Source organism: Tinamus guttatus, unplaced genomic scaffold (assembly GCF_059628265.1).
Source record: "Tinamus guttatus ecotype Peru unplaced genomic scaffold, ASM5962826v1 Tinamus_guttatus_pri_ptg000194l, whole genome shotgun sequence".
NCBI classification, from domain to species: Eukaryota; Metazoa; Chordata; class Aves; order Tinamiformes; family Tinamidae; genus Tinamus; species Tinamus guttatus.
The window spans coordinates 1,184,208-1,198,934 of record NW_028288728.1 but is presented as its reverse complement, the minus strand read 5'-3'; the positions used below and the strand labels follow the sequence as shown (position 1 = coordinate 1,198,934).

Below are 14,727 nucleotides of genomic sequence, written 5' to 3'. Positions count from 1 at the left end.
TGTTGCTGAATCATCGTTGTCTTTCTCTGAGCTGCCAAATGGTTGAAATTTCAGGTTCCTGACCCACATAATTGTGCATGTAATTTAAAATCGTTGAAAACGGTGAAACTCTCCATATGCTTAAAGCTATTTTCACACTTAAAATTTGGCTGAGTCGGTCACAATGTTGTTTCCTGCCTGGAAGTTTTTTTCGATAGATGTGATATTTATGTTTCCTTATCAGTGCTATAAATTTGCTCCCAGTAGGGATTACACAGACATGACCGTCTGTGTTGTTGTAGTTGTTAACTCACATCTTCAGAATTGCAAGATTGTGGTGCTTATCGCTAATTTCTCATGGCATCTCTTGGAGCCTGAAAAGTTAGTTTCTAAGTGTTTGATGCTTTGGCAGTTAATTAAGTTAATTTAAGTAGTAAGAGAATGATGTTAGAGCTAAATGCTCTGCAGATCATCCATTTGGGATGATTAAGGTAAAAAAGATGGCTTGCATGGCCCAGGAGCAGTCAGAAGCTGCAAGAAGGCAACTGTATTGGGAGGAGGAACTCGGAGCTCTGTCTTGCTGCTGCTGCGGGGGCTCCATGCCAGCCGGTCCTGGCATGGCCATGGGCAGTGCTGCGGAATGCGGTACCCACTGTGTGGGCTGGCTGGGCAGGACTGCGTGTGCAGGCTGCTGCCAACCCTGCGGGCTGGGGAGGAAGGTGCCTGGAGGTGCCCACTCCTTACCGGAGTGGATGGGTGAGAACACTGGAACTGCAGGCACTTAATGTTTTAGTAACAAGGTGTTAAGTGGCCACTCTGTGACCTTGGCACGGAAGCTCTTACGGTTGCTCCGGGTTGCTCAGACTTTCTCGGTCGCTGCCGCTTTGGTCTGTGTTGTGAATAGGGCTCCAGCCTGGCAGCTCCGTCCCCAGAACTCCACGGGACGGTCACACCTCTGTGACACCCCTTGACATCTCAGTGGGAAGTAGGGACATGCTGCTTGGTAATGCCTGACCACTGCATCTGTGAGCAGGAGAGGGCATTGGCTGCATTGCCTCAAGACAAGGGAGAGATTTGGGGTTTTTTCTCTTCTTCTTTTGAAGGGGATTAATCACTGCCCCATAGTCTGTACAGATGGGAGTACGAATAAGCAAAGCTGGGGGTTTTTTGGAGTAATGTGTGATAGAGGAGCTGAATGAGAACGAGGTACCGGGCCCCAGTCTGCGTTATTGTCCCGAGGAACAGCACTCTGCAGTGTGCTCTCCAGATGCCTTCAGGGCGCTGCCTTCTACCTGGGGTTCTGCTAATGGCTGCGTGCACAGAGCTCCAGAGAGCTGCAGCATCCTTCTGCTGAGCATTTAACGGATACTCAAGAGATTCCTCTGGGCAATAAAATAAGGAAAATGAGACTAGCTCCCTTTATGCTGAGATTTAAGCTTATGGCCATCAGCAAAAGGTGCTGTTGTTTTGTGAGAACTCCTGCTAGTTTCTGGGGAGGCAGAAGTGGAAAGGGGCAGGATCCTGCCTGCGCCGGGTGGGTGCTGGGCGCTCTGCCCTGCACTGCCCAGGGTGCCATGGGCTGCCCGAGAGGGTCAGTGAGTGAAGGGTCCGGGAGCAGAGCGCGCATTGGAGAGCAGAGCGGGGCCATAGACATGGTGAGAGCAGGGATACGCACAGCTGGCCAGGGTGCCGCAAGGAGGTTATTCTGTGTAGTACCTTTATCACAAATAAAATGTTTTATCAATAAGGTGGTAGCCACCAGCAGAAGGTTTATAAATGCCACATAGAATTAAATTCTTCCTTCAACCACAATTCAGCTTGATTTTTTTTTTTTTTTAGGTCAGGAAGCACTTTTCACTATGCAGTCTTGGCCTGGCCTTAGCAACCTAAATGTAGTTTACATTAAAAATCCGAGAAGAAAAAAGGAATTTTAACGGCAGTTTCCTTGCACACATTGACAAAAGCTTATTGCTGCTGCTGTGAAAGCGTGCTATGGTGTGGAGGAGACGTGGCCACGGGCCCCTTGTTGTGGGCCATGGTCCTCTTGTCGTCGCGGGCCCGCACGTAGGCAGGGGCACAGGGCATGCACCCATTTGCACCGCTTGCACGACGTGACCCCCTTGCAGCGCTGCTCACTGGCTTTGCTTGGCCTCATAAGAGCGTTTGCTGCCTGCGTAGCAAAACCAAAGTGGGGCTGGGCAGCGCTGCGCTGCTCCCCGGGGCCCAGCCGTAGCTATTTCAAGGTATATTTTTCATGATTATGAAAATCCTTTTATGTTTTCTGGTCCTGCTGTTCCTAATCACCCTGCAGAAACTCAGAATGTTTCTGTGTACTGAATCTTTTGGTTAATTAAACAGAACCGTTTTCTACAGCGCTCGTCCAGCAAATCTCGTGCTTTGCTTTTGCTAGTGTTTTGGAAAGTGGGAGATTGTGCAGTGCTGCTCTGCAAAGCCCAGGTAGTGCCGGTACCTCCTCTTGTAAACTGCTAGGAGTACAAGGAGAGCTTTCTGGACAGCGACAGCGTTGGAAGGAGAAGGCAATGGTTATGGAGGCAGAGGTGGCTCCCCCTTGGTGGCACGCACGTACACCCGTCTTCGAATTAGTGCTTGGCTAAAAGTTGCTGGTGACTCCGAGAAACGCAGATGAGACTAAGATAAACTGCTTGCCCTTCAGTAGAATAAATATTTCAAGTAGAATCAACTCTAGACGGTCCAGTCAAACAGGTATTGATCTCTAAAAGCCTGAACTTAAACCCAATGAATATTCCAGAGTTCAGCTCTCTGCAGCCTTCCTTAACTGCTGATCAATATGCAATTACTGCCCCTGAAAACATTTCTTATATTGCCTAGGCAGAGGAGCACTTTGTTTCCAGCTCCCTGTACAGGAGAGGTGGTATATGTTGTGGGGGAGGGTATCACACTCTTTATGCTACTTAATTTTGTTCCCCCCTGCACAGTTAATAGGTAGGACTCGCCCGCACAGGAGTGGAGCTGAGCCGGGTGCTTTTAGCTCCTTTTTAGAGGATGGGTCTCAGGACGATGTTCTCCCAGCTCTGCAGCCGGGGAGCTCAGCAGGTCCCGACCTGTCACCACAAGCTGCAGTTCAGCCCCAAGGTCCATGACGATGGTGGTGGTGGCCTTTGTGGGAAGCTCATTTACATTTATTGGTAACTATTTGTATTAGAGGTTTATTATCTTAAAGCTGGTTTGTTGTTCTGTGATATCCAGGGAGGAGTAGATGTGCTCCTTGACCCCGAGACATTCCCAGTTCTGTCTTCTAAATGAAAATTGGATATGGGCAACCAAGCTGGCCACACTACCCTCCATGTCAGAAACCAAATTTCCACCCAGAAGTGGTGTCGTTTTAGAGTTAGTCAAATTTTCTTCCTTGGCAAAAGAAATCTCTTAATAACCCAGTGTCGTGGGTGCTTCAAGATAGCAAGGATGGCTCAACTGGAAGTCTGTTGTTATGTTACAGAAATAATTCTGTGCTTACTTTTCCAATAAGCATACAGTTGATAAGAGCATGTGGGGGAGTATCTACATGTTTGTAAATACACAATACGGCATATGTGTGTATTTTAACACTGTGTAACATATTATTTCTAATTGTAAATCCAGATGGTTTTGGTGGGACAGTATTTATCTTGTGTACTCAACCCAATTTTCCTGCCTGTCTTGTGCTGCTATTTATAAGGTGGTGCAGATGTAGGTGGCGTTTACCTAAGAATATTTTATCTTCCACCAGAGTTTTGAAAAGAAAGTCTTCGTTGATGCTTTCTGGCTTTGTTTTAAAGCTATGCTCAGCCTCTTCATACTTTGTCACGTTAATTTTCCCTTTCTGTGCTATCTTATTGAAGTCGTAGTTCACAACTGGCTTTAATCCAAGTTTCTCGTGTTCCCAAGATGTTTAACTGGCACTTGCTTTTTACAGAGAAAAGAAGATTTCTCGTAGCAGTGCTCTGAAGGTCCTGGACCATGCCATGATCGGGCCCGAGGGCACAGACAACTGCCACAAATTTGTGGACATCCTCGGCCTGAGGACCATCTTTCCGCTCTTCATGAAATCACCCAAAAAGATAAAGAAAGTTGGAACAACTGAAAAAGAGCATGAAGGTAGGTCTGCGTGGGGGTGAGGTAGGTCTGGAGGGGTGAGCGGGAAGGGAGCACCGGCGGATGGGCCATCCCCACGGCGCCGGGCGCGCGGTGCCGGCACAAGCTGTGGGGACGCAGCTGCCCTCGGCTTCGGTGTCAGCAGTTCCTGCTGATTCCAGTGCATGTTCTGTTAATCAGTTATTTTACTCCTGCACGCTCTGTTGTTTGAGGCTCTGCCTCTGTGATGCAAAGCTCTTTTGAAAAGAGTAATGAGGCAACTACAAATGTCATCTCCAAAGCCATGTTTTCATGGCACTGAGCGCTGAAGTGTGACTCGATGAACATCAGGCGTTGCAGAAATAAACTGCACACATTTGAACTTCCTCTTTCCTACTCCTTTATTTCCCCCCTCTCTCCTTTGGAAAACTCTGCTGTCACAGAAACCTCCTGTGCAGAATTGCTGCAAGACCTGTAAGCTGAGACGAATCTTTGTTTGGGCCTCTCCTGTCTCTGATGATGCCTTTTTTCCCATTTTGTTAATAATTGACTACATCTTGAAAGAAATTTTAAATACTGCCAGCATTGTCGGAGATTTTGTGCCAGCTCATTACTGTAAAGGATGAATATTGTCAAAAGCTGGAAGAGGGATGAGTGGATCTCGGGCTTGCCTAGTCTTCAGCTATAACCATGGAGCTAAACTGGGGAGAACAGCAAGGGAAGAGCACCAGGACGGGGCCTCTAAACCCGGGTGCGGGGAATTAATATCAGCAAGGAGGTTATGATCAGATGCCTTGATATTCTCAAAAGCAAAAATGGAAAGAGAAGCTGCCCCTGGCAGAGCAACATGGAGCCGGGGAATCCTCCCGCTCCGGAGCCATGCGGAGCCATCCCCATCCCCGGGACAGAGCCGCGGTCCCAGCCACCTCGTGTCACTCTGCGTGGGCAGACTGTGCCCCAATGGCACTTAGGGGTGCTGTGAAACCTCAGCTTGCAGCAGGGAAAGCAGGTAGTGGGATGGGAAGGCTGCCTCAGTCCAGGAAAGCTGAGGCAAGAGCGTGTGCTCCGGAGCGGAGCCTGGGCCGTCCCTGTGTCAGGAAGCTGCAAACGAGGAAAAACAGTTTCCTGGGAACTGGCATCCCCTGCCATGGCTGGGGTGTGCTGGATGGGGGCACATCCCGGCATTCCCGCCTTCTCCAGCAAGGTTGGACTCTGGGCTTGCTGCCTTGCAGAGTCCAGTGAACTATAAAAAGGATGTTTGTTCAATTCATCTTAATTTAAATGTCTTCTCTTGCCTTGGATGTCAGTTTTACTTAAGACTTAATTTGATGACCTTAGAACTAGCTCAGCCAATTTCCCACTGAGAATTTCTTTCACTTTGTGTGGGTTTTTTTTTGTTTCTATCTTTTTTTTTTTTTTTTTTTTTTTAAGCCTGAACACCCTCTTCAAGAGAACCCTCTTGAGACATGTAGCTATACATTTCCTTTTCCAAGGAATAGCTCCACTGAAATGTAGCAAGGGCCTTGCAGGACCTGCTGCGTCGCTGCGTGCCCCGAGCATGGCGAGGCTGGGGCAGGATGACCCGTCTGTTAGCCGAGCGCTCCGTTAGCCAGCACAGAACACTTGTCATCCGTGGGCTGAAATGAATGCGAGGGAAGGCATCAGTCCCTTTAACCAGACCTTGATTATGTCAATTTGTTATTTTTACCATCAACCTTCCAGAATGCAACAGGAGTCTCTTATTTGAATGAGTCATGAGGCTGAGGCCAGAGTTACATTTATTTCAGTTAAAGTTAACCTTCTCTGCTAGGTGAACATCACAAACAGTTTCTCAGGGGTTGGCAGGGATTTCGTCTTGTTCCCAGCAGGAGAGCTGGACTCCAGCTCCCCTGGGACAGCCTGTGCCTGCCTCTTCCTGGGCCTCCCTCGGCCTGTCAGGAGGATGGAAGTGTTTCTCCCTGCTGCTGGTGTTCAGCGAGGGGTTTATCTCTGCAGAGTGTTTGGAGGCACCTGTGTGGGGTGTCAACAGGGCAAGGGGAAGACCTGTGGGCAGAGGCCGGCGTGCCGGGCGCTGTCGCGTTGAAACAGCAGGTCCTCCCTGTGCGGTTCCTTAAGGAGCCAGGTGGGGAGGCCGGGCCCCGCGTCCCGGAGATTGCAGCGGAGCCCCCATGCCGCCTCCCGGGCCGCGTTGGGCACAGAGCCGCCGGGAGGGCGGGATCTGCTGCGATGGAGCCTTGGGAAAACCGGCCACTCTCGGCTGAGCAGGGCCTGGCGCCTCGGGCCCTTCCACACTCCGCAGGTGCTGGCAGCTTCCTCGGGCTTCCCCGTGACCCGGAGGCCCTTCCCGGGCTCACAGGGCCGCACCGAGGATGCCCGGGGGCTCTATGGCCACGCTGGCTCCGGGAGCCCCCGACTTGGCTGCCCGAACCCCGAAGGGTGGAAGTTTCTGAGAGCGGCTTCGTTCCTTGCGCTTCCCATCCCCAACTAGAACCAGCTTTTACTGTTGGAGCTCCTGCCCAGACCCAAGCGAAGACCAAAACAAGACTCTGAGTTCTCTTTTCTTTTTTTGAAAAACAAACACACTTGTGTGTGTGCGTGTAATGTATACAACGTGCAATATTCGGCATGTTGGAGGTGCCGACCCTCGCGCTGAGCCCCGCGGCCGGGTTGCCCCTGGGACCCGGCGGGAGGCTGGGACCCGACTAGGGCATCTTCCAAGGAGAAGGTTTGGTTCAGAAGCATTGCTGGAAAATATTTTTCAAATGCTTGGGCCAGACTGTTTTGTGTTCTGGGTTTCCTGAAGGGAGGTGCATGAAGAATGACCTCAAGTGTTCTAAAGGTGCATACTTTTCTGGGCCTTTCTCAGTAGTTTTGAGGACTTTTATTGATAAATGTAGATAACCGTTTGCCTGTGAGCACCAAAGCAAAAATGACAGCTAGAATGTGCTTCCTTGTGAAGAAATGTTGAAAAAATAACAAAGATATGCTCTGTTAGTGAGAATACTGCTACTGAAGTACGGTGTCAGCACTTCTCCCCAAACAGCATTTGGAAAAAGAGGGGGGTGAAATCCAGAGGAGTAACAAGAGCAGTTGCTCTGCCGTGTGCAGTGTGTAACTTGAGGCACTCGCTCTTTTTTTTGTCAGAGAAGTGATTAATACAGAGCTTGAATGACTTGTCTGAATATCCTTGCAGGGAACAGATGCCTGATGTTGGAGAGCCCTTTAATCTAGCGAACAGAGGCAGAAGCAGCCAGTTGTCTGGGAGCCGAAACCAAAGAAAATCAACCAGGAAATAAAATGCAAATTTTAAGCAATAAGTAGGACCAGCTATTAGAGCAGCTGTTAGGGCTGAAATGTAATTCAAAGGGTAACTCCGAGCAAGGTGCTTCTTGGAAAGGTAGATGTACTGTTATCCAGCAGCCCTAGCCTTGATGCAGGGCACTTGATCTGGGTCTGTGGTGTAAAAGAGGCTGGTCCTGATGGGCACAATGTTCCTTTTTGGGCTAAAAACCCCCTCCAACACTAGTTCTGTTGCTGTAAGCAGCTCTGTATGTTTCCTGGCTCGTGGTCCCAGCCCACTGGGGACCCCTGAGCTGGGCCCGAGGCGCCGGGGCCACCACACAGGGCTCGGAGGCCCCTCTGCTCACGGAGGAGCTGCTGCTCGAGCGCTGCCACCAGCCCTGAGGGGAGGAAGGGGACACGGAGTCCCCAGAGCCCGTGGGAATGGGACGGCTCCGACCTCCTGGTTCCTCCTTCCTGCAGCCGGAGCAGGTGAACCCCAGCCCGGGCTGGAGCTGCTGATTTCCTCTAGCTTGGAGGAACCTCCGTTAGGATAGATTTGAGAAATGAAACCCATCCATTTTTCATGCCTTTTCACCTTAAGGAAATGGGACCTTGCAAGGACTTCGGAGGCTTTTGCAGCTTTCTGTTTTTAATGTAGACATCTAATTTGATGTAGTTCTTGTGGAATAACGGTTGCTCTGCAGCAAGAGCCTGCACTGACATACCCAGAGCCATCCTTCACCTCCATGTTAGCCTGTCGAAATGACAGAGCAGCTGAATGGTGCCGGCCACCAGATAAACCTGTTATCTCCTCTGCTCTTCCTGCCAGCAGCTTTCCCAATCTCCTTGGAACATGAAAAATTGACACCACCTCAGGCAGAAATCTGTTTCTAAGGAAGCTACATTTATAAGTAGCTAATGAAACGGTGTGTGTGAGCGTGGCCGTATCCTATCCCCGCTCGCCGACCCGATGCGCGGGCGATGGGCGCTGCGGGGAGGGCAGCCCCGGTCCGGTTCTGCGCGCGGGCCGTGATGGGGCTGCTCGTGGCTCCGGGCTCCGCGGCACCGTGCACGCGCCTGTTAAAAGCTCTGACAGCAGTAATGTGATGATCCCTTGGTGCATCGTATTTTTCTCTCTGAAAATAACAAACCTTGACACCCTTCCTCCCTGCTCCCACTTGAGGTGAGGAAATTTTTATAGCCGCTATTTTTCATCAGTCTTAATCGACAAGATTAAAGGGAAGACATCTAGGAGCGGTTATAGTTTTGAATATATTGAAATATCTGAAACATGAGGTCTGTACTTAATGCGGGCTTGCAGGCAGGCAGCAATACCTGTGAAGTGATCTGGCAGGGAGAGAAACCGGTGCCTCTGTCACTTGCTCTGTGCCTTTGTGTTCCTTTTTATTTCCCTGTGTTAAAACCATGTTCTCTTTGATACCCTGCCTCATTTCTGATGTTGGCTTATGTTTTGCAAATGATTTACATCTCTGCATATCCTGAGCCCTGTACGAGTGATGTAAGGAGTGCAAATGAGTGCTGTGCGTGTCCCGCAATAGTCTCTTTCCACAGAGGAGAACAAGACGCTTCGTCCCCTGGGTTCCCTCTGTGACCTCCGCCTCGTTCCAGGCACGAACCTGGGCCTGGCTGGGCTGTGTCCCCCCCGAAATCATTCGCTGGCAAAATGCAAAGAGCTGGAGTTCGTGACGGCTGCAGAGTGGGAGCCTGGTTGGAAACATGTTGCAAAACCCCTATGATTTTATACCTGCGTTTTATATAAATTGCGCATAAAACTGGTGAATCCTTCTGAAGAAGCAAGGGCACAGAAGCACTTCTACTTCACTGAAGTCTGGTAAAGCCAGATACTAGTGTTTAAAGAAGCATAACACATCCTGTAAGTGTAGAGCTTTAGAACAGCGGTTTGCTTCCTTGTCTTCTGAAGCAGAGAGCTCGGTCCACAGTTCTGAAATGCTCCTTTGCCTGAACTCCTTGAATGTATTTGCTGCTCTGCAGGAACTGGCTTTTGCTGAGGGAGGACCAGATTTCGTTCAGAACAGCCAGGAGAGACTCTGCTGTGATGTTTGCTCAAGAGCAGCTTCTGAAAGATGCTTGCAAGGCATCCACGAAGCGGCGCTGCGTGGCCCTTCATGTGCAGCCTTTGATGGCCTCAACCGAAGGCATCTGCGAGCGCAAGGGAAAAAACTCCTTGGAGCCCCATCCTGCTGCCCGGGGAGGCAGGCGGCGGTAGGGGATGGGCACACGGGGCTCAGCCGCCTCTGCAGGTGGAAATTTTGCTTGGGTGTAAACACAGATGTTGCCTCGTGTGTGTGCTCACAAAGCCGGTTCTTCCCTTGGCTCCAAGGTTGGGCCCCCAGGTGGAATCTGGAAGACGGCAGGACAGATTCGTTGGAGCATTGCTCGTTTGTTGTGGCATATTCATATTCAATTCACCAGACTTTCTGTAAATAGGACTGCTTTGTTTGAGGATTTTTGTCTAGCTAATGCCGATTAAGTCTCTGCAGGAGCTGCGTGCTGGCACTTATTCCTTTCTCAGGCTTTCCTGTGTTAATAGCTGCTCCCTGCTTGGTAGCCCAAGGGTCGTTTGAGCGACAGTCTGGGTCTGGGGCCAGGGTTCCTCTAGCTCCGAGGGAGGAAACAACATGTGGTGCCTTTAGCTGTGCCGGCGAACGCCAAGAAGGGAGGCAAGCTGCTCGGCAGGTACGTCGGCCTGGCAGCTGCACTCGGGCACAACTTGTGCTTTATTTAAGCTGCTTTTCCCAGGGCCGCTGTTGGTAAACTGGGCATACTCCCAAGCAGGATCAGCGTGCAGCAAGTGTATCACAGCAGAATGCAGAGGAGACCTTTCTAGTTGTGCTGTGCTGGGAGAGGAGCTGCTTGTGCTCCTTCTAAAGCCAGCCTGCTGCTAATGCCCTTCTCTCCAAGACACGGTGATGGGAACCAGCGTCCTGCTTACAAGCCGTTTAATACGGGAGCGTCAGTAGTAAATTTATTGGCATGTTACAAAGAAAATAAGCCCCTATTTGTGATCTCAGCATGCAATTTTTATTATGTACCTGCAGAACATGTCTGTTCCATCCTGGCCTCCCTTCTGCGAAACCTGAGAGGGCAGCAAAGGACACGGTTGCTGAATAAATTCACAGAGAATGACAGTGAGAAGGTGAGTGTGCTGAATGCTTGTGCTCACGGGGCTACCAGACTGTGGAGGGTGCTCGGTGATAACAGGATGCCTACGGATGCTTCCTAAAGGACTAAAAACAGTTGCTACATCTGTCTGTAAACACCTGCGTGACACATGACCTTCTCATTCATGTTGTTATCAGCAAACAGGGGAACTGAAAATGCATTTGATGCTTGGCCTCCTGGTGCTCTGACACACAGCAGTAGTGATCCCCAGTCCTGGGGTGCGTGTGTCTTGAATCCCAAGCATGCAACAGACACCACAGAGTTTTACCTTGTGCTTAGCCCTGTGCAACCAGGGGAGTGCAGAGAGGTGGCCGTTTCCTTCCAGCGAAGCTCTCTTGCCTCTTTAGTATGCACTCATTGCTCCCCTAGACTGCAGCATATTAGTGCTGTTTGGGAAATCCTTCCCAAAATGTTTACATGGTGGTTGATAGATCAGGCTACTGCAAGACAGCAAGAAGCAGTTCTTACAAGCCAGTAATTCCTGTGAGGTTTGTAAATTTTACTGCTAAGATAGTACCAGTTCCTCTGTACTCCTCCTCAGTGTGTTTTTAAAGGTGTTCAATTGCAGGAAATTCTCCAGTGCTGGAAAGGTTTTCAGTTGCTTAGTTCCATACCATGGAGTCAGGAGAGCCATAATGTATCCGATACATTTAAGAGAAATGTGGTCATATACACCATAGGCCATTTAAGAAAAGAGAAGAATTGGAGAAGTGCAGAACAGGAGCACGTGCAAGCGACGGCCGCGTGTCCGGAGCTGCTAAACCCAGGCTGTGCTCTGGGCTGCCATCCCGGTGCCCGTGGGCTTAGCGAGCTCCTCTGCCCGGTACCTTTCCTAGCTCCTGCAACGTGCCTGTTCTCGGGGTGGAACTGCCTGTTGTTCTGTGGAGGCTGCAGCTGGGAGGAAAACCACGTAGTGCGAAGGATTAGAGATGACTGCATTGCTCTCTTATCTTGCTTAGGTCTCTTTCTGCCTTGCAGGTTGATCGGCTGATGGAACTGTATTTTAAGTACCTGGATGCAATGCAGGCAGCTGATAAGAAGATTGAAGGAGAGAAACACGTATGTGTTACTTGGGCCTATGTGTGTTGCCAGCTCATGTCTGTGATGCCTTATTCTCCTTTCAATTCCTAACTCTCCTGCAGTGACTGAAGGATTTCCTTTAGTTTATTTGCCTTGGCTGTGTTCCGCACGGCTTCTTGCGCACTGGGGAGTATGATCTCAACAGGGGAGTGACACCCAAATGTCACCCGCCCAGGACTCCTGGCACAGCCAGATCGTTCTTCTGAAAAGGCCCTCCATACCTGGGCGGCTGCTATCCCTTCGTTCCTGTTACCCCACTCCAGCTTGTGGTTATCTCAGATGAAATGGGCTGAGAATGACTTTACAGCAAGTGCTCCGGGGTCATTTGTTAGAGGGAATTTCCCTAGGAGGGCCTGGATCGGTGCTGCAATTTGCCTTCGCTTTGCTTGGCTGAGGTCTGACGTGGCTTGGCAGCGGGGAGCGCGTGAGACGCGCTGAGACAATTCCGGGATCACGTGCGAGGGCCCTGCGCTGCGCTCCGGACTCTGCTGCCTGCCAGAGGCTTCCCACCCGGATCCGTGGGCCGGGGCACCCGCAGCCGTGCGGAGGGCCCTGCGGCCTCTCCCGCTCGGAGCGGCCCCGGCACACATGAGGAGCGGGGCTGCTGCTCCTGGATCCGAGGGGATGGCCACAGCTTCCCGAAGGAGCAGTGGCCGGAGGGAAAGGGCCTGTAGCCTTCCTGCTGTCCCTCCGCTCCCCGTTCATCCTCTTAGAGCACGAGGCGGTGCGTTCTTTACACCTCGGGGTTGATGCCTGTGTCTCGGCGCAAACGTTTCTAGCTAAACTCTTGCATTGTGAAGGCAGCTGCTATATGGAGCCCTTAAATACAGCCTGCAGAGCTAATGTGCGTAGAAGCTTTTATCCAAAAAGATCCTGAAGCATTCTGCAAATGGTAACACCTGTAGCAAACAGCCAGCACGAAGCAGAAGTGAAGGGAATCAGCGTCTGAAAATGCTTATTTTGGAGCCCCTTAATTAGTATATATTCAGTATATAAATTAAAGTAGAAATGAGACGGAAAAGAATCGGGAGAGGCATTTCTTCCTGGTGATACTAATAGGATTTGGCCTTCTACGATGTATTGCAACAGGGAATCTTAAAGCATTTTACACAGATTAACTCACGCTACATGTCACCCCGGAGAAGCAGATTTGTACGTTGCGTGTGGAGGACACGGATTATTTTATTTTATTTGGAGCCCTTGTCCAGTTCTGATCCTGATCCTCTCTGACTGTCCCACATGATTTCAAGCATGTCACCAAGCTGCTGCTCTGTGCTTTGTGTCTCACCTGTAAAGGGAGGATACAGATGCTTTCCTTTTCTGCCGAGCAATTGTGAGACTAAAGGCCCTGGAGCGTGTGGAGTGTTTGTCTAGTGACAGGGCCAGGTAGGTGCCATCTACATCTGGTGGCTTCACCCACTTCTCTCCAGCTCTGCTTTTCTCCCCGTTGATTCCCGGCAGAACGGAAACCCTCTTCTGTTCCAGCATGGCGTGCCGCGGGCTGCGTTAAAGCTCGCTCTTGGTGCAGTGGCTTTGTAAGGTCCACATGGGCAGTGCGGGCGGCCACCGGGCCGGGTCTCGGGGCAGCACGGCCGTTTGGGTCCCTGTCCCTGCACGCTGGTGGCACCACGGCCTGTTGAGCAGCAGCTCAGGCAGCGGCTGCCTGGAAGGCCGGTCCGGGTGTTGCCCACGGGCTGCCTCCTTCCGCGGACAGTTGGGACGGGCTCTGCTCGGCAGGGATAACCTACCCGCGAGGACACTGCTCCCAGGAATGCCGATCACCTCGTTTGCTGGAGTTGCTTCCACACAGGCAGAAAACCCCAGTCTGGAAGAGGGTTCTGCCTTTATGACAGTCAGGATCAAGTGAGAGGAAACTCATTAGGAGCTCAGCTGCCTTCCATTGGGCAGGCAATCCTGCCAGTGAAGCCTTCAACCGGCAGGGTAGAGAAGCTCCCTGGGCATCTTTCAAGGGAGGCCTGGGAGGGCCACTGCATTTCAGTGGATATTAGTGGTTATTCAGTCATTGTGATTGATGCTTGGAAAACAGAAATCTATATCATCTTTTTTTCAGCATTCTGGGAGGTGATAAGAGTACTGGACATGCATGGAGTGCATGAAATATGATGGTGAGGCTCCTTTCCTGGCTTGGAATGTTTTTGGAGTATTGATTGCCTTGCTCTGTAGCTTCCTAAAATGGTCAATAGAGAAGGGATTGCTGAGGTGTGACGTGGTTCAAGTGGCTTTGTCATGCAGGAGTAGACAAAACCCACGATTCTGTCCTTCAGATCAGGAAATCGTCCGGCTTTGACAGGATTTATGGAACACTTTAATGTTCGTATTTTTTGCACATGAATCATTGAAGTGGATGACATGAACACTTGATCCTATAAAAACTGTACTTTGTCACTTGGGGGCTTTTGACCTTCCTCTTGCAGTAGAGGACACAATACCAAAAAAAAGATCTGCAGTTCAGATCCTCTCCTTCCCAACCCAAAGAAAATGATACCTGCTTAGATATTTCATATTCAGGCTCTGCTGACGGGAGAGAGGTTCGTGGCCGGTGGGCAGAGCATCCTGCAGCACATCTTGTGTCACAAGCAGTGAAAACCTGGCTGTGCAGGGACACATCCCGGCCGGTGCGTTACACTGAGCGGGGCAGCCGGCGCAGGGAGCTCCTGCTCTTGCCCTTCTCTCCCTCCGCTCCTTTTCCTTTCCTCACACTCATCTTGCTCTAGCGATGGGCTGTACAGCCAGCGTGTCGGGCTGCAGCAGTGAAGATGTGGGGGTGATAGCTGAGACCTGAAGGGAAGGGAGGAATGTCTTAAGCGAGCTGCGCTGCTGAAGAGAGGGCATTGGGAAGCTAAACTCTGAACTGGGCAGTGAGGCGGGAGGTGGCCTGGGAAGGAACTTCCTTCATCTTCACGTTATTTAGCCGTTTGCTTCTGTGATTTCTGTTCTGAAGTGGTCAGAGGTGATGACCGAGCGATTATCCTAACTGCCATGTGAAGCCCTGGAGTGCAGTCCATGTGAGTGCTCTTTTCCAACACCTCATGGCCATCTTACCGTTTTTCTCAGAGTTTTTGCTTAATG

The 14,727-nt window shown here is 50.7% G+C and overlaps 1 protein-coding gene across 1 annotated transcript in view; it reads left to right on the top strand.

Moving 5' to 3' along the window:
* The window catches only part of CTNNBL1 (catenin beta like 1), a 41,671-nt gene that overhangs the window by 18,994 nt on the left and 7,950 nt on the right, over positions 1 to 14,727 (top strand). Inside the window, exons 11-13 of the mRNA XM_088523578.1 lie at positions 3,914 to 4,095; positions 10,434 to 10,531; positions 11,536 to 11,616. Of these exons, the coding sequence (XP_088379704.1) occupies positions 3,914 to 4,095; positions 10,434 to 10,531; positions 11,536 to 11,616 (361 nt within the window). The remainder of the gene's footprint in view (positions 1 to 3,913; positions 4,096 to 10,433; positions 10,532 to 11,535; positions 11,617 to 14,727) is intronic.